This window comes from Pithys albifrons, chromosome Z (genome assembly GCF_047495875.1).
Source record: "Pithys albifrons albifrons isolate INPA30051 chromosome Z, PitAlb_v1, whole genome shotgun sequence".
In the NCBI taxonomy this organism is placed as follows: domain Eukaryota; kingdom Metazoa; phylum Chordata; class Aves; order Passeriformes; family Thamnophilidae; genus Pithys; species Pithys albifrons.
Genome location: NC_092497.1, coordinates 80,341,299 through 80,367,246, shown reverse-complemented (window position 1 = coordinate 80,367,246; position 25,948 = coordinate 80,341,299). Strand labels below are relative to the sequence as shown.

The 25,948-nt window shown below is 37.5% G+C and overlaps 1 protein-coding gene across 1 annotated transcript in view; it reads left to right on the top strand.

The window, feature by feature from the left end:
- Positions 1 to 25,948, top strand: part of DAPK1 (death associated protein kinase 1) — an 86,251-nt gene that overhangs the window by 44,940 nt on the left and 15,363 nt on the right. Inside the window, exons 4-19 of the mRNA XM_071580178.1 lie at positions 7,868 to 8,006; positions 9,906 to 10,035; positions 10,318 to 10,366; positions 10,509 to 10,535; positions 10,959 to 11,111; positions 11,255 to 11,300; positions 12,930 to 13,019; positions 13,422 to 13,514; positions 14,949 to 15,068; positions 16,158 to 16,256; positions 17,040 to 17,138; positions 18,076 to 18,174; positions 19,564 to 19,761; positions 20,730 to 20,927; positions 22,138 to 22,236; positions 25,385 to 25,462. Coding sequence (XP_071436279.1) covers positions 7,868 to 8,006; positions 9,906 to 10,035; positions 10,318 to 10,366; positions 10,509 to 10,535; positions 10,959 to 11,111; positions 11,255 to 11,300; positions 12,930 to 13,019; positions 13,422 to 13,514; positions 14,949 to 15,068; positions 16,158 to 16,256; positions 17,040 to 17,138; positions 18,076 to 18,174; positions 19,564 to 19,761; positions 20,730 to 20,927; positions 22,138 to 22,236; positions 25,385 to 25,462 — 1,717 coding nt within the window. The remainder of the gene's footprint in view (positions 1 to 7,867; positions 8,007 to 9,905; positions 10,036 to 10,317; positions 10,367 to 10,508; positions 10,536 to 10,958; positions 11,112 to 11,254; positions 11,301 to 12,929; positions 13,020 to 13,421; positions 13,515 to 14,948; positions 15,069 to 16,157; positions 16,257 to 17,039; positions 17,139 to 18,075; positions 18,175 to 19,563; positions 19,762 to 20,729; positions 20,928 to 22,137; positions 22,237 to 25,384; positions 25,463 to 25,948) is intronic.

Here is a 25,948-nt window from a genome sequence, read left to right as displayed (position 1 = left end):
AGAGGGACATATCAACAACTTTATCCACGTAGGTGTTTGGAGGTTTTTCTTTCAACTACCTTATGTCAGGGAACTCATCTACCAAAAAAAACAAGTTCCATGCAACATTTAATTTCTGAAACTTTTAAAATAAAATCCTTCCTTAAAATATTCAGCCATCACACACAAGCATGAGATACCCCTTGTACAGCATTACTTCACCTTCCTTTATCGTAGTCTTTCAGTATATCTAGAGCAGTCAGGCATATTTTCATAATTCTAGTCTTACTGGCAAGTGTCTCCTTCCTTTGGAAATAGCCTTTGAAATTCCCACTCTATGGACTGTTTAATCATCTTGAAGGGAATGCTATACATATTACATACAAACTGAAAGACATTGTCTTTTCCTACATCTAACTTAAAAATGGTTTTCTTTTTTTTCTTTTATCGCACAAATAATTGAATTAGTAGTACTTTTTTTCTATCCAGTTGCAGCAATTGGAGTCGTAGCAATACTAAGCTATTTCCAGTTGGCTCTACTGAAGCCATCATTTTATCAGACTTCACAGACTAGAAAACAGGTGTCTCTGCACAGTGATCATTATTTTCCTTCCTCAAGAATGTCTTGCATCTTCTTGTGTCTCCTTTTGCTGGCCTTGGATGCATAATTTCTCTCTTCAGTTTTGTTCCTCCTTCCACTTTATTATGTCTTTATTTACTGTAGACCTGCAAAATGTACTCAGTTTGTGGTGCTTTGTAGAGTCTTGGTTATTGTTTCTTGGTGCAACACAAAGAATACTTCTATCCTAAATTGTATAGTAATTTCTTAGCATGTGCAAAAGCAATGCAGGTGTTCTCACCTTTTAAAATGACTTGATAGCAATAGCTGACTCCTTCCACTTCTGCGAATGGAGTTAGGTATTCATGTTTTTCTCTGCAAAATACATACCTTCTTTTCTGAATTTGAAATCTGAATTTCAGGGGTTAGCTCTTGTAACATGGTTCTGAGAAATGAGTATGTGTTTTTAAAATTTGAAAAAAAAATTGAAAGCTTTTAAATGCTTTATGCTTTATTTAAAAATATAAACTTTCTTTAAAACCTAGTTTGAGCATCTCAGTGTCTTGGAGTGTTTCCACTTCATTGGTACCTTCATAATATTATCCAAAACAGAACAGTGGAGGGAGATGGTGATGATCCCTGTATAAAAATTATTGCAATTTTACAAATTTCTCATTGAAGAGTAGGTAAGAGCAAATAATGATGAAGTCTTTAAATCCCTCTTCTATCTTATTAGGTTGTTAATTTAACCTGTTACAGTTATACTCTGGCAGACAGTAATAGCTTGTATTCTGGAGAGGCTTGAAGTCTGTACAGTGTTCCTTTAATTTTAGTTGTCTTTTGATAGAAATAGCTCTGAGATTTTTGTTAATTTTACCTGGAATTAAGTAAGAAAGTTGTTGTCAAGTGGCTTTGCACTGAAATTTGAGAGGAGGATTAAGTGTTTGGTGTTTTCTGGGATGTAACAGCAGGTCAGCAAACTCTGTGACATTTGTAGATCTTGTGCCACGATTGAATTTCAAAATCCTAAATTCCGGGCCCACAGACAGATGCACAGAGAATGTGTAGACAAACAAGAACAAAGGCCTGACAGGGCTGAAAAGAAAAACACCAAAGCTGGAGTGACTCTGCCACGCATGGAGCATAACCTGAAGGGAGAATTGGTTCCTGGGCTCTGCAGTCCCTGACTGAAATGTGTGGCCCTCTTGTTTACTAAACCTGAATGCTCTTCATATAATAAATTTGAACCTTGTAGATGGAATCAAAATACTAAGGCACTCTGCTGGGCCAAAATGTCAGTAACCATGTGCTTTATCTGGATTCTGGGCACTAAAGGAACTTCAGTGATGGAAACTGAAATACCAGTGCTGTTTGGGTGCAGGAAAGATTCACAGGAGTGTTCTGTCTCCCTCTTAGTGGGACTTACCTGCCTAAATTATAGTCCAGGTTTTGGTGCCTATGTTCTGGCTGGCAATTGAGGCTAATGTTTCTTATTCACTGTTAACTGAAGAACTTAGGCACTATAAAGAGAGGATTTCATAACAGTTGGTGTCCCTAATAGAAGCTGGAGAAATGCAATTGACAAGGTGTAGTGATGCTGTAACTTGCCTTCATTTTTTCTGATAAAGAAAAAATTGTGTGCAGTGTTGTTCAGCCAATAGGTAATGCAGTGAACTAGCAGCCCTTATTCTGCTCTTTCAAAATATTTGGCACACTCTGTGCTTCTGAGGAATGGGTTGGGAAATGAACAATTCATAAAGAGAAATGAAGAGCATGTAAACCCCCTTATCCTTACATAAACAGAAGTAGCAATATATGGATTTAGTCTTGGGCTGACAACTTCTGTTTCAAAATAATACAAGGAGTCATACAAGTCATATTTGATCACAGAATCCTCAGGGAAAACATTTCTTTTACAAGTTGACAGAAGACATGATTGGACTACAGAAGAAATTGAATAATTTAGAAATGGAATTGCTTTAAAAATGGAATAAACTGGTAGGATTCTTCTTTAACTTAGTTTTTGTTATTTTGAAATCTAAGCTAGATAAATGTTCCTTCAAGGGGTTTGGGTTTGTGGATTTTTAAGTTCCTTAGAAATCCTTAGATAATTATTAATTACCATTTAGGTACTACTACATTGTAAGCAGTGTGATCATAGCATATGACTGACTCATTAGAAGGTGATCACGCTGACTTTGAAGGTTAATTGTTTCTCAGTTCCCTGAGCAGGTTCCCGTAATGACTTCCTCTGAGATCTTGTGATCAGTTTTGTTTCATAGTTAAGAAAGCCTGGCAGCTTGCAAAAGCACTATCCAGAAATCTTTTTCCGGGGACATAATGTATTTTCTTTCCCAGAGGGAGTTGTGAGTTGCAATCACATCTGTCAACCTTCCTTTGGGAAATGGTTTTACCACTATTGCAATTTTTAAAAAAGAATGCAGTTGACTGAAAGCTTTAATTTGCTTGTCTCATTTCAGGAAAGCTAACACTTCTGCCTAGAAATGTCAGGGAAACAACACATACCAACTTTACTCTTTGTGAAAATGCTTATGCAGAGTATTTCTAAAAACATGTGGTCTGCTGGTTGAAAACAACATAAGAGGTAGTCATGTTAACAGTGAAAACAGATTTACTCAGCCCTGATGATCTTCTGTGTTATAACATGATCAACAATATAACATGCCCCTTAAGATTCAAATATGACTGCCATAAAGCACAAATTTTTATTTTATTGAGCAAGATATTTGAACAATCTATTATGATTGCAAAACTATGACAATTTAAAAATAAACAGAAAAGTTTTATAGAGGAACATTAAAGAAGTAATGCTTTAAAAGAAAATAGTACGTGAAGGTGAACATAGAGGCTTTGCAGCCATAAAGAAATTTAGCTGTGACTTGACTTGTAATCAAGTTTCTGTGTTAACCTGAAGGGGTATAGGTTATTGTCCATCATTTAATTACTTGCACTTTGGAAATCAGACTTGTCTTAGGGCACAGGAGGAACCTAATGGGAAGCTGTCTGGTAATTCCTACCAGCAAACAGAGGAACTGAACAGAGAAGAGCTCTGTGCTTCCAGAGGATACCAGCTACAGATAGTTTGAATTGCTCTGCAGGACAAAGCAGTAGTGCTTGGTGAACCCCTTGCCTCTACTCCCTTCAGGAAGCCATCTTCATCCAGCTGATGGCTGGGGCAGCAGTCTTTTATGAGCTGGCTACCTGCTCCTCTCTGTAGAGCCCCAAGGGCAGGCTGGGAGCAGGTTTCTGTGTCTCAGAAAACCCATGGATTGATCTGGTTTCAGTCGGATTTCAGCAGGGTGTTTGTGCACCAGCAACTGGAAAGGAAAGCTGACTTAGAAACAAGGCTCCACTGTAATGGAGATGGAAACAGTGCCCTACTTGGGATAAGATAACATTCAAAAAGATCAGTCAAAGGGTCTGTTGTCTGTGCCACCTCTTTGAGATTAACACTGCTTCTGTGTGTGAGGTGGGATATACACAGGTAGAGTGTGTATCAGTATGGCACTCTCTGCTTGGCTTCTGGCTCCACCTCTGAGGGTGACTATGGGTTAATAAAATGTACGGAGTTTATGTATTGTGGGACTGTGTTACCCTGGCTGAGGCACAGGACTAGACTTGAAGACCCAACAGCATTTTTGGAGATTTGTGAAGACTGCAGTAGCTTACGTAGCCAGTGTCTTTACTGGCTTCTTCTAATCCATTTCTTGACCTGCAATGTCTGGGAGTCCAGTCAAGATCATTTAGTTATTCTAGATATATAACCTTATTTATGAAACCTGTAAAACCAGGCTTTGCTGATAGACCAGAGGACATTAATTCAGTGAATTAACTTGGAAGCCAAACTTGCAGAGTATGTTGATTGTAGACCTTGTATTAACACCCCGTGACTCAGCTTGAGGTAATTGTCTTGCAGTGATACCATGGTTTTCTGTATTCCTGTGTACGTACAGCTTTATATCAGACCTGCCAGAGTCAGCAAAAGGGTAGGGAATAAGCAGTCTCCTGCCAAGTGTGAAGAGGAAGCTAAGAAACAACTGCTATTACTGCCCTCCCATGGGGACATGGGTCGCAGCTCCTACAAATATGAGAAGGGCTTCCCTGGAGGTTGCTTGGAGCAGAGGGAGCTTTCCAGGAAGCCAGGCATTTCTGAGCTTCCAAGTGAAGCTTCTCATCCATGCTTGTTTAACATTTTAGTCATCATTACTATAAAAACCTGTTTCTCACATGCCTTGTGTCCATACCAGTAAAATTAGGAGCAGGATCATGCAAATGGGCACTGTGCCTGCCAGCAGTGGCCGTGCCCGGAGAGAGAACACGGGTTACTGAGCCTGCCCTCTCCAGCTCAGGAATTACCAGCAGGAGAATTCAAAATGGCCTGCTCTCTGAGGTCAGCCCACATAAAATCTCATCTGAGACATTAAGAGTGAAATGTATAACGTGAAGTGGCACACCAAAGCCTTGTAGACCACAGGTACAAGGGCATCTGAATCAAACCCTTGAGTGCATTACAGCCAGTCTCTCCTCACTCACCTACTCATTATGCGAGGGCTGCCAGGTCACTTCAGGTGACAGTACTTAGGCATCCAAAGAATCACCACTTTTGCTAATGAACTTCCAGTTCTAAGAAAAAAAGAAAAAGCATTTCAAGCCTTTTAGCTTTTCTGGCCCTCAGGTTCAAGATTTGTAAGTGCTAGATATATTACCTGTGAAATACGGGTGACATTTTATTTCATGCTACTATAAGGTTATGAAATAATCATTAAAGAAATGTCACAACTAGCGTGTGGCAAAGGCAGAAGGATAGTATTCAGCAGTGCTAAAAAAGATGTGATCTGATGCAATTAACTATTCACAAATGTGTTGTCCTTGAAAAGTGAAAAAATGCATGTACATCAGGCTTGTAATGTCTTGCAGACTTTCAGGGTATGAAGTTGCACAAGTCAGGATAATTGCTGAAGAGGCTCTTTCCATTTTGCAGAAATGCAGTTGAGTTTCTATATTAGATGATATGAACTTTGGGAATTAAATCTTTCTTTTGGGGTCTAAAAGGAAAGTCTGTAATCAGTGCTGCTGTTCATCGGTGACTAGTAAGTTTCACAGACTCCATATCTTGAAAATGCCAATAAGAGCAAGAACAAACTTTGCCAGCCATAAAATATTTCAATACCTGTGTGACATTGTCACAGTCTGTTTGAGACTGCAGAGTGGACAGCACGGTGCTTGAGTTGGCATTGCTGCAAATGCCTGTCGTGAGTACTTCTCCTGTGTTTGTGATGGCTGATGAAGGCTTTAGGCAGCAGCAGACACTTCCACTGCACAGAGTCGGCAATCTATGTGAAAAGTGAACCAGATGCATTTTTTCAGTGCAGTCTTCCAGGCTTTTCCTCTGCTCAGGATCCAGCTTTGCTGGTTCCCCAAACTGTGATTGCTAGCTTAGTGTCAGATCATACTGAGTGTATAAAGGTGCTGGGTTTTGCCGTGGCTACTGCCACAGCTGCCCACAGCTGGGACAGTAGCCACAGTGGAGTCTGCCTGCTCCACATGGCATGGCTGTACTCCAGTTTGCAGCCTCCCAGCAACTGCAGCAAGCATCCACTTGTAAACATGTGGAAGCAAGTTTCACATGATGCATAAGTCCTTTAGTCCAGTAATTAGAAATGTCACCATCTAGTGCTGTGTTCATCATCACAAAGTGCTGCAGAGATACAGGCCTTAGCCTGAAAACCTTTTATGTTTTTTCAGTCAGAAGCAATGAATGAGAGAATATGTATGTGTGTCCATTTGTAAAATGCTTCTGACCTGCCTCTGTAAAATAACAAGTTGTATTTAATCATTAGGAATTCCATTTTAATGTCTCTACAAGAAGAAAAAAAAATGTTACAATGACCTCTCATCCTTCCAGTCTATAATTTTGACATTTCAATAGCACTTCGTTTCAGTAACTGACATGTGGAAAATGCTACAACACAAATAATACCAAAAACAATACTGTCATTATTGTCTAGGCAGCTCAATGAAACTCCAAGAACTCATTAAAATGCACTTTTCATGCAATTTGCATTACAATAATGCAGATTAAGTCTCTTAAAAAGTAGACATGATAAAGAAGTCAAATGTATTTCCATAAATTTGCCCAAACTGTTTAACTATTGTTACATGTTAATCCTATAATGTTCATAATCAGAGCTTTAAATTGTGAAGAGATTTTTTTTTCCCTACAGAAAAGCAATATAAGTTAGGATGCCCTTTCTAAATTTGTTTTAATATCAATACAATACAAAACATGGGGGTTATTTTGACCATCTTGCAGTCTCTAAGGCATATCTAGGTAATAATGCTGCTTTTATAGGTCCGGAAAAGGGTTTCCCACAGTGGTCAGTCGTCTCCTTATATGTTCTTAAACAAGGTCATTGTCTGCTATTTAAGAATAGCTGTAGCTCCTGTTTCCTGTCACTTCAGTACCTCTTATGCTGTTGACTGAGTTAAGAGCTGCTTGACTGAGATTAGAAGAGCTCATCCTCAGTTTTTCCTCTCTCTTCCAAATGCAAAAATCTAGATGTGCTTAGGGATCCTCTTACCTCCCTTCTTTCTGTCTGCGCAGCCAGAACACTTGCTGAAAACAGTCTTAAGAGCTTTTCCGTGTATAAAAGGTGTGGTAATGTTAGAGGACAAATACTGCACAAGCACTGAATGAAATATGCTGTTTCAAAGAACAGAATATATTTTCAAAGAATGGAACATATTTTCAAAGACTTAAATGCTTTGAGGAGTTTAGAAACTGAATAGCAGGACAGCTGCCAGTAACTATTGCAAAATACTTTGGTGTAAAGTAATCTAAAGTCCCTATTTCAAAGTAAGCTCTAAATTTTGTATTTTCCAATGAAGGTGTGAAAATTTGATGTTTTACTGATATAAGCTAATTCAAGTTTTATTTTCTAATAATGTAATGTCCCATTACACTAGTATGTTTGTAGTATACTTACTTCTCATTTTGTTCTTTTAAATGTGCATACAGAGGAGGCATTTACTTCATTTAAATTTAGATAGTCTTAACCATGTTTGTTTGTGGGGTTTAAACTTTTTTTGTCTGAAAATATGACTTTTTATTGTATTCTTTTCAAGGGGGAGGAGGGGGAGTTACTAATTACTTTGGGTATTGAATTAAGTAATTTTCATCATCTTTTCTGGTATTCACAGCCTTTAAAGCATATGGATGCTTGTCAACACTGGTTTGAGAACAGCTATGCTGAAAGGAACCCGTTGGTTAAAGCAGGCTTGTCAATAACTCTTCTTCTGCTCTCCAAGTGTTGCAGGTGGAGAGCTCTTCGACTTCTTAGCTGAGAAAGAATCTCTCACGGAGGAAGAGGCCACAGAATTCCTCAAACAGATACTTAATGGTGTTCAGTATCTCCATTCTCTGCAAATTGCCCACTTTGACCTTAAGGTGTGTTGAGCTGATGAAAACCTAAACAGCTGTAACCAACAGCCATTAAAATCCTTTGTAGCGATAGCCACAAATCAGCCATCATGCAGATCTTGGCCATAGCTTTGATTTACTAGTTTATGCAGACAGTGGAAAGCTCAGCCATTGAAAAGAAGTTACTGAACTGTAAATGGTTCCCGTCTGTTTTTAATGTAAGATTTTTCAGGGGAAATGACAGCTTCTGATGAACTTAAACAATTCTGGAAAAACAAACTTGAACTAGAGATGAGAACTACGATTTTTTTTAATGGGAATAGGATCTGCATGAAATATTCTGAACAGGATGCCTATTTTAACTGGTGGTTTGGGGGTTTTTTGCTGTTCATGAACGTTTTTTATAGGTGCTAACTTGAAACTGTACAGAGTTAAGTACAAAGATTTTTTTATGGAGAAGACAGCAAGTAATTTCCTCTTCTGGTTTCTTCCTTTTGGGGCTTTTTTGGTTGTTTTCAAAAAAGCTGTTAATTGCATCCTTTTGATAATGAAAGCAGAGCTTTTTATATCTAAACTCAGTTAGTGCTCTTTAATGTTTTGGAATCTTTTTGTCCATAAGATCTTACCCAAAGCTAGGCAACTAAACATTCCCTGAAGTCTGATGAAGTTGGAAGCTGTGTCTGTAACAGGAAAAGGAGGCATGATTATTATATTGCAACATAGTTCTGAAAGGGGTGCTGTGTTCTGGGGATGAGGTAGGGAAACGAATGGGTTACAGGGTAAGCACAGCTTTTCCAGTTTCATCCTCATTACCTCAGTAATACATTTGGTCTTTCTATGACAGTCGGCAAGAGAAAACAATTAGAAACCTAGTAAGGAATATATTTCTTGCAATTTGAAATGTGAATTTTTGCCAAGGTGTTTGTAATAAAACAAGTCATTCTTACAATGCATTCCAAAAGATTGTAAATTAAAGTAGGCAGCAAGAAGTAAAATGTGCAGAACAATAAAAGCATGCAATAGGAATGCAGGGAGGAAATGGAAAAATTACATTTCCACGTATTAGCTCCTGTGTTTGGGAAAGAGAGGTAAAAGAAGGGTGGTGATGAAGAGCTGTCCTTAATGACTTCAGAAGTCCTTAACAATGTGAGCAGGGTGGATATAGCTCCAGCACTTCTTCAGAGCACACCAGCTTATGCACATGACAGGATATGGACATTAAGTAGCTGGTTCTGTATAGTTAAAGTGATGCAGTGTAGAAGCAGGCTCCTTTGCTGATAATCTTGTCGTTTTATCTTCTTTGTTCTGGTTTTGCAAGTCTTTGGTGTAAAGTAATCTAAAGTCCCTATTTCAAAATAAGCTAGAAAAGACAGTGCAGCCTGCCCTTTTTGCTTTTTCTTAAATATGTTGAGCCTTAAAATTTGGAAGCCAGGTCACTTCAAAAGTTTCCCTAGGAGTTCCAAAGGCAACAAGATGTACCTCCCTGATTGCTTATGTGGTGAGAAAGAAAACTCTTTCAGGGACTAATGTAAACCAAGGCCAGTAACTAGTTCATAGGTCTTTGTTTCTTGCAAGCTTCCAACACTGCTGGAATAGCCACAGTGTAGGGGCTGTGATCTTTACTCAAGACAAGTGTGCTTCATTTAGAATCAGTTTCCATTAAAACTGTGACTGTTGACATCTTGACTATCTACAAGACATAAAATCTTGGCCCTGTGGAAATTGTAGCACTCCAGCATCAACATGGAACCCTAATTTATTGTAGTTAATTTTTAGCATATGTTAGATCATAGTAGGAAAAGAGAATTTTTCTGTGTACAACACAATTCAAGAGTCTAAAAGGTGGTAAAGAGAAGTGTTCAGTGCTGACAAATACTGGTAACTCTGTGTAATATCTCTTTCTTTCCCTCTTCTGCCTTCTCAAAGCCTGAAAACATAATGTTGTTGGACAGGAATGTACCAAAGCCTCGAATTAAGATTATTGACTTTGGCTTAGCGCACAAAATTGACTTCGGAAATGAATTCAAAAATATCTTTGGAACACCAGAGTTTGTTGGTGAGAAAACTTGTTGTCTCTTCAAACTATTCTTTCTCTGTCTCTTAAATAGAATTTGTGGCTTAGCTGGGTGTGGTGATTTACAGATTATGTAATTTGTGTGTAATTCATGGCATTTTGAAATTTAAATAAGAAATTTGTAGCATTTGGTTTCAACTTATATCTGTATTAGGTGTTTTATCTGTCAGCATCTTAGCTTACTACCTCTGACATACATAGGCTCAGAGTCAGACTTAGATATGTTCTTTGACTAGCTGCTGATCTTCCTGCTTTTTCCTTTAGCTCCTGAAATTGTAAATTATGAACCTCTTGGTCTTGAAGCAGATATGTGGTAAGTTATTGTACCTTACCTGAAATGAATCTTTCCTGATTATTCTTATGTTCTAACCCTTTTTTTTTCTCTCCTCTCTCTTTCCATCTGTTTCTCTCTCATCTCCCTCATCCTTTTTTTGTTTGTTTTTCCTTCAATCCAGGAGCATTGGTGTAATAACTTATATTCTGTAAGTACCAAAATCTATGTGTGGTTCTTGCAAATGCTGTTGCTTTTTAATTCTGATTCTGTCATCTGGGTTTTTGGTGGTGTCTGTACAAATCAAGCCATTTTGATTGCACATCATGGTTCAGGTTGTATGATAGTAAAAGCAATAATATAATTATTGAAAGAATTGCCATTAATCAGCATGGAGATAGCATTGGAAAATCTTCAAATCTGTAGGTGGCTGTCCTACAGCTTTATCTTAACCAGTATTCTTTGAAATTACAGCAAAGCTTTTTGTCCTGCTGGGTCACATCTTCATGAAAATATGTTTGCAGTCTTAAAGAGGAATAGAAAAACAGTCTCTTTCTGTTATTACTTGATCTCAGAGGGTTGAAGCAGCAATGCTACAATGTGTAATGAGAGAATTGTTCTCTCTTTCTTGCAGTCTAAGTGGTGCATCTCCATTTCTTGGAGAAACCAAACAGGAAACGTTAGCAAATGTGTCTGCTGTGAATTATGAATTTGAAGAGGAATTCTTCAGTAATACCAGTGCCCTAGCTAAAGACTTCATACGAAGGCTTCTAGTCAAGGATCCAAAGTGAGTTTTTCTTGTGTTTGCACTGCTGCAGCTTACATCTCTAGTATTTCAAATTGCACGATAGTTCGAGATGGTAGTTTAACAAACATAAGGCAGTATGTATTTTTTACTATCTGAAACAGTTGTCTTTTATTGTCTTAAAGGAAGAGAATGACTATTCAAGACAGTTTGCGGCATCCTTGGATCAAGGTTAGCATGTACTTCATTCTGTGTTGTCCTATTCTTAATCATTCCTCATTTCATACTTTGCCTTCACTTTTCACGTTCCCTTACAAGGAACATTGACATGATTGTTAATATAATTTACTGTTTTGGAAAGCTGTCTGTATGAAGACTAACATGGGCAGCATGTGGTCTTCATTAATACATGCTCTGTGTAAGTTAGCAGTAAGGAAGTAGCCCACTGTTGAGTTTAAGAACATGCTCAGACAGAGAAGCTAATCTTCAGAGGGCATTACATTGGCAAAGATGCATACTCTGAATCCAATCCAATTTCCTCTAATTTTTCATCTTCTAAGTGCCTTATTTAGATGGGGGGAAAAAGGGGCTATCTTTCTTTTGTCCTTCCCCCTTAGACAGAAGAAAGCAGTTGATGCAGGTTGATGGCCCACTTCTTCCTTCAGTGTTTCAGTGTGTGGTTTGAATGGAGCTGTTGTGATGCTACTAGGCTGAGAGGGATAAAATAGCATCCATCATTCATCTTAACATGTGTAGTAATACCTGGAAGGCAATTATTTTAATTCCATATCTCACTATGATTGTAAGTAGTAAATACTTTCAGTGCCATTTATTTCCTAGGTCCAGGAGATGCACAGTAGGTATTTGACCCTATTCCACTTCCTGGAGAACCAGTTAGCAGAATATTTATCTGTGCCACAGCTGCTCCAGTTCACAGTACAACATCTAGGGCAGACAGTTGTACACCAGTATGCCAAGCTACAAATTTGACCATGCTTTGCTGATTTTTTGCTGAGATAATCTTGAATAGTTGAAATGTGTTGAACATACTGAAATGTTATTTTAAACCACTAAAGCAGGAATTGTCTTTCAGAGGGACCATGGTTCACACTCCTGCAAAGAGACAGGTTGTTTTGTACCCTGTTACTTTGTTTTATATCTTAACTTTCTGGGCATTCTATTCCCATGCCACTGGTTTTACCGTCTTTTCCCTTTTCACATCACTATCTTTACCTATGTTTCCATGGCAGGGGAGGTTGAAACTAGATGATCTTTGAAGGTCTGTTCCAACCCAAGCCTTCCTATGATTCTAGGATTTCTCCATAAAAATGTCTTCAAGTATAGGATCATAAAATGCAAAATTTGTATGGTCCACTAGTCATTGGTGTTTAGTACTAGACCATGAGAAGTTCAAAGGATGCAACTTAGAGCTTGCTGCACTGGTAGGTGTGATGTGATGGTATCAGGGGCGTGTTCAGCAGCATCCACTGAGACTGTAAGAAAGTTCGATTGCATTTAAAATCAGCCAGGAAACCTTCCCAGAAGACAAGATTTATCTTAGAAATCAAATGCCTCCATCAGAGAGGCAGGGGGTTTTTGGTATTTAAAATGAAACACATTTATGTTTTGTATTGCACAAAATATTCTTAGGTCTGTATTTCCTTTAAGGCACTTTCTCAAGAAATTCCATCTATATGCCACACTAGATCGTGGTTAAAATTATATGCTTACTATTGCTTTATTATTCCAGTATGATTAGAGTACTACTATCATTTAAGTGGATGCTAGCACTGAAGGTCAGTCTTACATACAGAAATTATGGGATATTTTAGAACAGCTTTGTTTTTCTTTTGCTTATAGCCTAAAGACACCCAGCAAGCACTTAGCAGAAAAGCTTCTGCAGTGAATATGGAGAAGTTCAAAAAGTTTGCAGCACGACGAAAATGGAAAGTAAGTCATTCTATAATGCATCAAAATGTGTGACACAAATGAAGTAGCATTCCCTGCTTCAGGAAACTATCAGTGCATTTAAGAGTGGAGAAAAAGAAAGAAAACACATTCATTCCTTTTTCATTTGGAATAAATTAACTGAGCAGGGCGGTATGGGAGAAGACTTCTTTGTAAATGATCTGCATACAAATGCTTGTGTGTAGATTGTTTTGTGCTTCTGTTTGGGTTATAAATGCCAAAAGAAGTTCAAGTTTCAAATGCGGTATAAAAAGCAGATGGTAGTGTTGAAGTCAAACTTGAGTTTATTTGCTAATTCCTTTAAAATATCTGCGATAGCATCTTATCAACAGTGTCTGTTTTAATTTTTTTACATGTAGCTTTTTTATTATTATTTTTTAAAAGCAATCAGTGCGCTTAATATCCTTGTGCCAAAGATTATCAAGATCTTTCTTGTCCAGAAGTAACATGAGTGTCGCTAGAAGTGATGATACACTGGTAAGTATGTTCTTACATGTTTAGAATGCTTTACCACATATGAAATTCACAAGTTTCCAATTAATAAAAATATTGTGCTATTGAAAATGTGCATAATTAATCTCATATGAGGAAAAAATAGATTTTAAGGCTACAGAGGTCAGTTATCCATAATTTGATCTTTTGCATGACACAGACCTTGAAATTTAACTAACTAATTACCATGCTGAGGCTGATAACTAGTGTCAAAATTCATCTGTCTTGGTTTTGAAGTTTGATTCAGGCAGATTTTTTTGTACTGTAGCACTTATAATGTGAAAAAGTGGTATTTGAATTTTACTCTACTCATTGTATAGAGTAAAATATTCTTTATACTCCTTTTTTTTTTCCTGAATGCTCAAAATCATTCAGACCCTCTTAAATCCAATGAGTGCTAGACAGCAGTATCACAACAAGCAGTTATTTAAGGAGGATATTTTAATATTCTCCAGTTTTCAGTTGGTGGTGTTATATAGGACTACTGAGTTGAGTAGTTAAAAGCAATTGCTTTATATTTTGCAATTGCAAATGCTTGCAAGTCCAAAAACATTCTTTGTAGCTTACTCCACAAGTTTTAATACACACTTCATAAATTCCCTGTGTTCAGCAGAGGATGTATGTTAATATGTTTAGATCTGGGTAATATCATCTTTTCTGTGCATTAATAGGATCAAACTTCAAAAATTCTGCAGAGCACTTTTTATGTGTATGATCTTCCCCTTATCCCTCCTGTGCAACTCCATGTTCAGTTTTCCTCCTTTCCTTCTCTTATCTTTCTGTTTCTGTGCTCTTTGTTCTATCCTTCTTGCCCTCCTTTCCCTGCCCTCTCCCCTCACCTCAGCTATCTGTATGTCTTTTAACACTGCATCAGCATTTCACTCCTGTGTCCCTGAAGAAAGGACTGTAGCCTAATGTTAGTGTCGTAAAAAAATCTGAAACCTCAGGAGAGAGGAGGTAAGACCTTGGTCTCTCTGTGTGATACTTGTGGATGGCACAAAACCTGATACTTCAAGTTAGTATTTGTGTACCTCTGGGTTTTTTTAATGTTCGCATATGTCCATGGAATTAGTTTCATTTCATGCAAGTATTGCATCAATTGAAAGTGCTGGGAGGAAAAAGAAACCAGCTAATAAAAGAACCTCTTTGGATTCTCAGTGAGTAATGGGGTTTTGTGTGAAGAAGATGGAAGCATATTGTGCTTGAAAAAGTGTAGGGGTTTTGGTGTGGGTTTTCAAATAACATATGTACATGCTAGCCATATGCTTCTTGAAGGATTACAACTTGCAGCTGAAACAGTTTTATAAAAAATGACTTTGAAAATTTTAGTTTTTAGTTGTTTTAGATGTCTTGGCAGCTGTTGAGATAGGGAGTTTTTCTCAAAGCTAACAATTTTTCTTTTTCTCATTTAATTGCAAGGATGAGGAAGATTCTTTTGTGATGAAAGCTATTATTCATGCCATCAATGATGACAATGTTCCTGGATTGCAGCACCTTCTGGGATCTCTGACAAATTACGATGTCAATCAACCCAACAAGGTATTGTGGGTCTTTGTTGAAGTGCGTGGGGGACTAGCTATAACCCTGTTGGATAGAGCAACATGGTGTAAAATAGAAATGTAACACCTGAAATGAAAAGACAAGGGGATGGGAGATTTCTGCCTCTTTGTTAGGAGGATGTGTTCAGTCTTCCCAAGCTGCTTTAAAATGAACCCCCAAATGGGATTTTTTGCCTAGGCGTTTGAAAGATATTACTCAAATCTATTGTCAAGAACTGTAATCTATCAGATATCAGCCTTTGCTTTTGTTTGCATTTGTTGTTTCTTGTGGCAGATGAAGATGGCAGAATATGTAGGAATAACCAGGCTGCCAAAACTGACTTTGCAAAGCATTGTTAGAAACAGAAGTTTGAAACTGCAGAAGGAGGTTATGTGAACCTAATGTGTACATGTAGTGTTCTTTTTCAGTAATGAAATTACTTGCCCACTACAGTATTTCACTGTACTACTGCTGCACTAATGGGAGTCTTCGAGATGAGGCCAAGTTCTTGTGCTGGCTCTGCTGTTTAACCTTGGATAAATCATCTTTGCTCTAACTTTTACTTTTTTGAATGGTTATACTGACTTTCAGTACAAAGTACTTTGAGAAATATTAATAAAAAGCAATATAAAATTAAAGTGTCTGTTGTTTTGCTGCAATGGACTCTTGAGCCATTTAAGAAAACATTGTGGTTTTTGTTTTAATGGTGCAGTCCCATTTAATTTTCCTAGATGTTGCTGGTGGCTTGTGTCTTTGAGGTGGTATGGTAGCTACAAAGAAATTGCAAAGGGGGGTGTCCTTGCCAAACTAGTCTCATGAGAGCTAACATTAATACTCCTAATTTGAAAAGCCTACATTGAGTTTCTGGCATATAATTTAGTCAATGTGACTTCATCTCTAAAATATGGAAAATTACTGTACAATAATTTTTTTGAACAAAGAGATGAATTATTTTCATACAGTATTCCATGAAGATTTAATTTGAAAGTGGAAATCTAGACACAACATTCAGTACCTACCTTCTATTCTACTTTTTCCTTAATCCTTCAAAAAATAAATATATAATTCTTGTTTGTATTTTGTTGTTAGCATGGAACACCTCCACTATTGATTGCTGCTGGCTGTGGAAACATCCAGATGCTTCAGTTGCTTTTAAAGCGTGGATCTCGTATTGATGTTCAAGATAAGGTTGGGATTCTGCTTTGTCAACTATTCTTTATAAGTTTTTCAGTACAGTTAGCAGCAGACAAGCAGTTCAGACCAAGTTGTACTGGAAATTAAAAAATCTGAGCTGTAGGTCCTGTCTTCTGTCTTCCACAGCAAAAACATGAAGGCAAATCTTTAGTAATGTCATTCATTACAAGTACATATCCTCTGATTCTGACCACTTTACTAGCTGAAGTAATTTGAATACTTATCCTAAAATGTAGTTCATGCTTACAAACCTGACTCAGTTCAAATTACTAAAACATAATTGTAAACTTCATTTAATATGCAGTTATAAATATACATATTAGCCAAGGGGAATATTGCAACTAAAACTTATGTTTGATGGACGATATGCTTTGCAAAAAGCTTTTTTTTCCAAAATGTGCTGTAATAATCTGGTTTTCATTTAAAGCAAACTTGAAGAACTGTCTGCTTCTCCATCTAGTAGATGGAACAAGAAAGGTTTTTATCTCATGATTGTTCTTTCTAAAAAACTCTCTAGCAAGGGAGAAGAGGATTATCCTTGCAAACAGTTAGTAATCCTGTTAATCATCGTTGCATAGAGAGGTTTTTGTTGTCACTGTTGGTATGTGGGTTGTTAAACCAATTTGAATTTTTTTTAAAAATCGAATTTGTTCATATAAGCTTGAATAGCTTTTCAGTGTATCTGTGTATGTCCAAGTGGATGTATACATCAGTTGAACATCTGGAATTAGGATTGTAAATTGATCAGTAACTTCTGAAATCAAATATTTTTAACAGGCTGGCTCTAATGCAATTTACTGGGCTTCTCGACATGGTCATGTAGAAACACTGAAATTTCTTAGTGATAATGGATGCCCTTTGGATGTTAAGGATAAGGTAAGAAAATAACTCCTTTTTCATGCAGAGAGCCTTTTTCTATAACTTTTATCTTAGCAAAAATTGGAAGGATTTTCTGTGGAGACATAATTCCAAGAGTGTGACTGGCTTTTTTTGTATGGTTTTCTAAGCTGACACAGAGGTCTGTGATAACAGAGCTTTAAAGTAGCTTGATGTACTGATTATTTTCCTGACAAATGTTAGCCAAGTGTGCATGTTAAATGTGGTGAGTACATGGTGGGTAGGTGGGGAAGTACAAACCTAAATTAATTTTCACTTGAAGACTTGATTTCTCATTGGAACTCGGGGTGAAATCGTGATTCTGTTTTTCATTGCTCTTCATTGAAAATCACTTTCATCTGACAAGTAAATTTGACTGTTATTGGGTTGAGCCTAACAATTAGCTAACAAAACTGATTAGCTTTTACCTTGTCTTCAGCAGTGTTACTTGAGCAACATTTGTCCTAGAGACTGGTTGCTGTTAAAGTCTTATACCATAGTAATATTTTCTTACTAGCCAAAGCTGCAATACAGAAGCAATTATACTTGTCAAACACAGTCTGCTTTGTTGAGGAAACTAGTGCAAGGCAAGGTACATAGGAAAATCAGTGTTTGACTCTTGGTAAGGCTACTATGAAAGAGGCTACTCTCCTAATAAAAATACTTTTTCATGTAGTTAAATAAGTGTGGTAAATAATTAGAAAAAATGACCAAATGATATACCAAGGTGCTGGGCTTACATATGAATATGCAGGATGGAGGGGTGGACATCTGTTTCAACACCAGTTGCACACACAGCCTCCTCCTCATATTGCTTAGTAATCCCATTGTAGCTGTGATCTAGAACACCAGCATTCAGGTTGCACAGGGTGTACAGACAATGTGTATCCAGGGGTGACACATGAATTTACACTGGTGTGTTCTCCTGTGTTTGCAGTCTGGGGAGACCGCTCTCCATGTTGCAGCTCGGTACGGGCATGTGGATGTGGTTCAGTTTCTCTGTAGCATTGGATCCAATCCAAACTTTCAGGACAAGGTAAGTCATGAACACTGTCTGGGTTTTTTCATAATAAGACTTTATATGAGTAGTCAAAACTTTTAAGTCTTGCCTTGTAGCTTCTGGCATGTTTGCACTTGAAAAAAAATCAACAATTATGGAGGCCTTCACAGCTCTTAATAGTATGCAAAAAACCTGCAAGATCCAGCTACTGTTAGAAAACACAGATTCTCTCAAAAATGAAAGCTTAAAGATAAAGAAACTCAACACCACAAAGGAATGCATAGTAGTGTGTGCTCTGTGAGTTAAGCTAAAGATTTTTATTAGTTTTCACCTTGATTTCTGCTTCGTTTTAGCTGCTGCTGGATTTTTTCTGCTGTGTCAAGCTCGTTTTTGAAAATGAGAGGAGGGCTTGGGAGGGTTTCTTTAAAGCTCTGAACTGTTGTGAGAAAACAAGAAAGAAAAGGCTTAATAGAAAAAGAAAATCCATTTGACCCAAATTTAACTGTTTGTGTGAGTTCCACAAGCCTCCCCAAAAGCTGCATCCTCTAGGGCTACCTTTGTATTTTTCAAACAGCCCTAGGCCAAAGGAGCACAGGACATGTTCTTCATCTGTTTCTTTATCCTCAGATTTTTACAGGAACCTTGAGTACAGTCCATGTCCTGTGCTATTACTATGGACTGTCTCCTAACTGATATTTGCCAGATACAGAAAGGATATACCACTTCTTAGAATTTCATCTAATTACTTGTTTGGTGGGTTTTAATCCTCTCTGCTTTTCAGTGGGCTGCTTTTAGCATACTTTTGTGAAACATTTGAGTATTTTAGTGATGTTCCACTAACTCTTCTGATGTATAAAGGGATTGAAGGTGAATGTTTTGAAGTTTCCTGGGTTCAAGCAAAAAGCAAATTAGTACTTTAGTCACCACTGAATTCAAAATGCAGGCAGTTTCAAAGGGTTGCTGTGATGTGTGTTGGAAGGACTTTGGTTTCCAAGTACACTCCTAGATCATTGGGATGGGTTTTCTGAACAGTCCACCTCAAACTGCAAGTCTAGTGGGAATTACATCTTGGTGATCAATCTGTTTTAAACACTGGATTAGTCTTCTACACAGGATGTAGAAGTTGCTTGTGAATTAGGATCGGTTTTCAAGTGAGAGAACCAAGACAATTAGCTTCAGGAGCATGGATACTTTTAAAGTATGATTGCTGACATGCAAGGTATCATAATCACTTGGTATGTCAGCAGAAGTTACTCTTGCTTTGAGAATGTCAGCATTAGAAATAACAACATCTTTTTACAGGGCTTACTTAGTAGACTGTATTTTTTCATTCATGTCATCTTTCTGTCTTTTAAAGTTGGGAATTGTTATTCCTGGAGTTTCAGATCTGGTTCAGATCTGGTTGTTTTATTTCCATACTGGTAGGAAGAAGAAACCCCATTGCATTGTGCTGCTTGGCATGGCTACTACTCTGTTGCCAAAGCACTCTGTGAAGCAAGCTGCAATGTGAATGTTAAAAACAAAGAAGGGGAGACTCCACTCCTGACAGCATCTGCTAGGGGTTACCATGATATTGTGGAATGCTTGGCAGAACACAGAGCCGACCTTCATGCGACAGACAAGGTTAGTTACATCCAGAAGTCACAGATGACCTATCTCTGAATTTCTTCATTTTAATGTTGCAAGTCACCATTGTTTCCTAGAGGGGAATTTTCTTTCTTAGTAACTCACATAGAGACTATTTATGGCTGTAGTAAGTAGTCTTTCAGGTTGGCCACTGATGGGTTTTCTGTGATTGGGTTTTTGATAATTCATAATCTCCTTATCAATTATTACCTCATGAGTACCACTCTCTGAAAAATGTTAGGAGTAGTGGGCTCGGTAATTGGCAACCAACTATCAACTTAAGAGAAAAAGAGGTGGATTTGCTGTTCATCTTTGATTCCAATGGGTTGGATAAATCACACCCATTTCCAATAAGAACTATTTAAAAATATGACTCTCTTTGATGCAGAGTAAGCTTTTGTCTTTCATAGTGTAATCCAAACAAATTAATTTGGAATTTCATTGCTTATGTTTTTGTATGGTTGTCCTTTTAGCTACTTTACTGCAGCTAAATAGTTATTAAAGTAAGCTCAGAAAAAAGTTTTTACTTCTAAAACAATTGTTTTATCCAGTTGCATTGTCTCTAAGTTGTTACACAGAAAGCTGTATCTCCAAAGTTACTGATCTCTAAGCAGATTGCATGACTTTTGCATCACTAACTCCTGACAGTGAACACTAGCTTTCAGTAGGATTTGCAGTGTTCAGCTGGTTGTTGGTCATTCTCCCATCTCCTAGGAAAGCTGTTAGTAGAGACTGTGTATCTGCGTTTCATCCCTTCCACTACAATGCCCAGTGGCTTAATAGAAATTTGCTTTTATCCCATGGCTTGTTTGTTCTGGCAGATACTGTGCATTTTCAAATTAAAAAGCATTGTGATTCTTGTGCCAAGGAGATGGATCTAGTTACATGAGATTGTTGTGACTGTGCTAAATGCTTTGATTTTTAGCATTATTAGATTTCACTTGCCAGCTGTCTTGTGATTTCAGGATGGTCATACAGCCCTGCATCTTGCTGTGAGAAGATGTCAAATAGAAGTAGTTAAAACTCTCATCAATCAAGGATGTTCTGTAGATTTCCAGGACAGACATGGCAACACTCCCTTGCATGTGGCCTGCAAAGATGGGAACGTGCCTATTGTGATGGCACTCTGTGAAGCAAGTTGTAGTTTGGATGTCACTAATAAGGTAAATGGAATATGGGCGCTGAACAACAATAGCTCATCTATTGCATTAGATGACCTTTTCAAGTTCTCTGATGTGAAAAAAAGAATGTTTAATTATGTGCCCCTTGACTTTGAGACACTAGTGCCTCATTTGCTGCTTCTGTTGCCCTTGTGATGCAATGTATGGGATAACTAAATGTGATGCTTTACAGTCTTAACATTGTGACTTTTCTTCTAGAGATCTTTAAGAGAAAGGTAAGCTGTGTCAGGAAACTTTCCTCGTTTTAGTTTGAATAGGTGAAGGTCAGCCACTGAACTCTGCTGACAGGCTGTGGTCCTTAGAGTTTAATATTTAGGCCTGAATGTCTTTCTCTGCCCTATTTAAATTTTATATACATTACAAAGTTTAAAAGTTACTTATAGAAATCTTTATGTTGCTGTCTGAAATCTGTTTGATTCAGGTATTGTTACTTCTTTGGGTTTTTTTCCTGGAAAAGTACATATTCTGGCAATAATACTTTGCTAGTTAACACTTTTATTTATTTCCAAAGCACTGACATTGTACTAGCTTGCTAACAGAAGTTACAAGGCTTGAGGATTGTCCAGTGCAATCACTTCGGGTATCAATAATTAAAATCATCAGCTGTCAAATGAAAAATGTTAAAAACATATATGGATGTTGTGAGAGCCTGTTGTCAGTGAAGAAATTCATGGAAAAAATTAAAAAATGGGGAGGCTACACTTTACAGTCACTTCACTTAGTCACTGAAAATCTTTCAGGCTGACTTCTTTCATTCATTCTTTTTATTCCTTTGGGTGGAAGGCTAATCTTCAGTAATACTTGGGTTGAAATAGAAGCCAGAGTTTTAAAGGTTAAGGAATTACTGTTGTTTAAGTGGTTCATATTACTTAAGAATGCAGTCCAGTGTTCTGGAATTAGAAAGACATTCTCAAATATGGCCTGAGAAGCTCTAAAGGATTCCTCTACAGTTGGGAGGGTTTTAGCTATAAAGTTGTTTACCATTTTTTAAATAGTCATTGTATCCATTGGTTTTAATTGCACTTGAGGCAGTTGTGCTTAAGCTGTAACCAAAAGTACTTTTTCTTGCAGTTTTTTCAAGACCTTTGCTGTATATTAGTATGTGTAATTGTATAATATGTTTGATTATTAGTCATAAAATTCGAAGTGAAGTTCTTCAACTAATGTAATGGCCCTTCTTTCCCCATGTTAGTATGGAAGAACACCTTTACATCTGTCAGCAAACAATGGCATTCTTGATGTTGTCCGGTTCCTTTGTCTTACTGGTGCCAATGTAGAAGCATTGACCTCTGTAAGTATTGAGAGATGTTGTTATTCTTGCTTCTTTTATGCATGATAGTAGGAAACAAACTCATAAAGGAGTGTAGGAAAAGAACAATACATTTTGAAATGAACAAAAAGAAGTCTGTTGAATGTCATATAACATGAGTAGTATATATTATACCTCTGTTGTGTACTTTATCCCTTCTTACTGAATTTGGAACTGATAATGATGCAGTACAGCTATCATTTTGTCTACACCTAATAATTCTTTACCTAAAAATTACTTGTATCATTGTGTTTTCTAAAAGCTCAGTGAGCCACTGTCATTAGGATGTACACTATTTCACATTGCCATACAAGTGCATTTTATGCATCTTAAATACTTTCCTTGCCTTCATGGGCTTTAAAAGATCTATTTTTATGACTGGACGTATGTGCTTGCATGGAAAAGTGAATTAGCATGCAAGTATCCTTTTAAAACAAATCATTTGTGTCAGATCAGCCAGCACAACTCTTCCAGTTAATACCATTGAAAGTATTTTTCATTCTCAATAAGGTGTGAAACATCCTTCTAACATATCCACAGCAACAATTGTGTCCTTCATCATGAATACCTCATAAACACACAATACATTACAGACAACATACACACCATTACATGGGTTTTGAACAAAATAGCCATGTTTTACTTTCTGATCCAATGGATCATATTGTAGTGCTACTCACCATAACCATTGTAGTCTGCTCAGAAATAGCTTTTGCTGTGTATATTGAAAACACATTGTCTTCAGATTTGAGTCCATGTTTTTCAAAATTCTTTTCCAAACAAATTATTCCTGAGATGGCTGCAATGGAGAGAAAAAGGAGAAAACTTCTGTGTCATTAAGTAGAAAATACAAATACTTTTTGTTTTCCTCTAGATTTAGCACTGCAATTTTTTCCTCTAAGCATGTGTCACGTAGCAGAAGAATGCCAGTGAACTTGGAATTGTGTCTTAAACAAGTTTAGCACCTCATAGTTACTTTTGGATAACTACTGGATTGTAGATTGTCATGTCCCCTATTAACCAATAATAATGAAACATGCATGCAGGGGATGTTCTATAGATTTCCTTTGCCAACGATTTTTATCATGTTTGTTTGTTATGTCCCATTATGTCTACATATTCTCACTACTGCATACGAGGGAGATGAGATAAAAAGGCACTTACGGGAATTCTTGAGCTGTTGCACTTCATTTATATCATGATGGCTGTGTTGGTATAATTCCCTGTGTGGACACTGTCCTCCCAATATAAAAATACTTTTTATCAGTTCGAAGGAGATAACAAAGTGAATAGCTGATACTAAACAACCTGACCATCAGTGAGGCTCTGTCTGAGCCACTACCACCCACACTTAGCCAAATACCAGATGGTTACTTCTGTTAGGTGTGTGCTCAAAGTGCTGTGACTGAGCTAACCAAACAATGTACAAGAGTACAGCTGTTTAGCCAAGTCAGGTTTGAAGCCATGAGACCAATGACACAGAGCAATCGAGGGTCTGAAGTTACCCAAGCCATGCCAAGGCAGTTGTGGCATACCCATCAAGAGGTGTAGGACATGCTCTGATTCAAAGGGACAATGCCTGTGTGGGGATCTGTCACTGCATATGTGCTTCGTGCTGGAGTTTCCCAGGCTGTCTCCAGCCTTACGTTGCAACAAGAACATGCTGCGCTCTGGAAGAGTGCAGCACCAGGGGTGTACCGGTCCTGCTTTGGGTTTAAGAGGAGGCCAAAGATTTGGGGAGTAGAATTCCTACTTTACGTGTGTATAGGCTACATCCTTTTACCATACAGATTCTCAAGAAGGGGACCATGGTTTCTTCTTTATTTGAGCATTTTTAATTCCCCAGCAAGCACTGCCCAAGATTGGAAACTTGGGAAACACCACAAATATTGAAGCAGCTCTGCTGATGGCAGAGTAGCTGCCCAGATCTAGGCCACTCTTCCTCTTGTACAGCAGGCACTCGGGAGTATCTGCCATCTGGAGGGTAGGGTCAGCACAAACAAAGAGATTCCTCCCCTTTGATACGTCTTCTCTAAGGAAAATTAGTTTTTGAAAATACAATGAGATGTTTATTTACTAAAGTTGAAATAACATATCAACTATGGGAGTAATTTAAGGGTAAGGTATTGGTGCAAATTTAGTCACTTCATGCCACCAACTACAATTTTGACTTATTTGCTAAAGCTCTGGTCCTGTTCTAACTGAACTATGTGGAGTACCTAAAAATTTTATGGAAGTTTGAAAGTGGCTTCTGTGAGTGTAGAAGGTGCATATTTCATATGTACAGGTAATAGCTAAAGTAACCTCAGGAAATTCTTAAGACAATGCAAGTTTTGTGAGAAAAATTAGTAAAATTAATTAATAAAATAAATAAGATGGAAACCTGAAAAACGAGATCTTGATTTTCCAGTATAACTATGTAATAATTGAGAGCCCTTATCTGAGAAAGTTAAGTAGCAAAGTGTTCCTAAATTACTTACCTCTAACCAAAATTTAAAACAACACAGGAACAATAAAGTAGCTGTAAGAGTGAAAGTAGTGAGCAATTTTTCTTTCAGTCTTTTTTAATATTAAACTTCTGATCTGTGGAACATAGATAATTAAATGGCAAGACTAGAATGCTGAAGGCAACTTTGCTTCTCCTTTTAAATTTGCTGATGCAATTTAAACTGCATTCCTTACAAAGTTCTTGCTCTCTGGAATCCTCCGGAAGTGCCACTGTCAGTCTTTATCAATGGATAAGCAAACTTTCAACTGCTATCCATGTGAGTGAATATGCTGATTTATCCCCTCTTTGTGAACTTCTAGATCTGTTCATGGGGTAATATCTAGAAATTGCTATCACCCTGTAATTGGTGAGAAGAGGAGTTCAGGGGGAAGTTTGTTGCCTTTGCTCTCAACTCTGAATTCAAAGTATTTTGTTACAGTGGCATCCAGATTTTATTGTTGTGCATTGCATCCATTTTTTTTTATTTATAAATAAAACAATCCCAGGGAGTTCTGGTGGGGCTTAATCATTACTGGTTGTTGATTGTTTTTTTTTCTTCTCCCTTTTTCATCTACATCTGACAAATTCTGTTACTGTGCTGAGCAGCTGAGTGACTGCTGCTAATAATTTGTGTTTTAACAGGATGGGAAAACAGCAGAAGATCTCGCCAGAGCAGAGCAGCATGAACATGTAGCCAGTCTGCTTGCAAGACTTAAAAAGGTTGGCAATTCATGAATTTTAACTGATTTTTTTCATGTTTTTAAGATACCAAGGAAAGTTTGACAGTGGGAAATCATACAATAAGATAGTAATCAAAGCCGTTCTAAAAAAGCTGTTACAAAACTCCTTGCTGGAATGGTGTCTTTTTTTTCCCCTTTTCCTATCTTTAATTAGAAATTATGCCCACAATTAAAACGAGTATGTACATATTAAAGAAGGCAGCTAAGCTAGTCTGCACCACTGATCTATATCTCTTTGTCTCTGACAGTGCCGAGCAAAGCATTTAAGGTGTTCAGTAAAAAATAAACTATTAAGCATAAGCGCATCCCACAAGTTGACTTATTTCCCCAGCACCACCATTTCACTTAGATTAGAGTTATGAAGTATGAGGTGTTTGTGCCCCTTATGAAAACTCTGATACCGTATGGAATAGTTTCATAAGTTCTCAATGTGGTCTTTCAATTCTGCAGTTTTAGTATATCCACA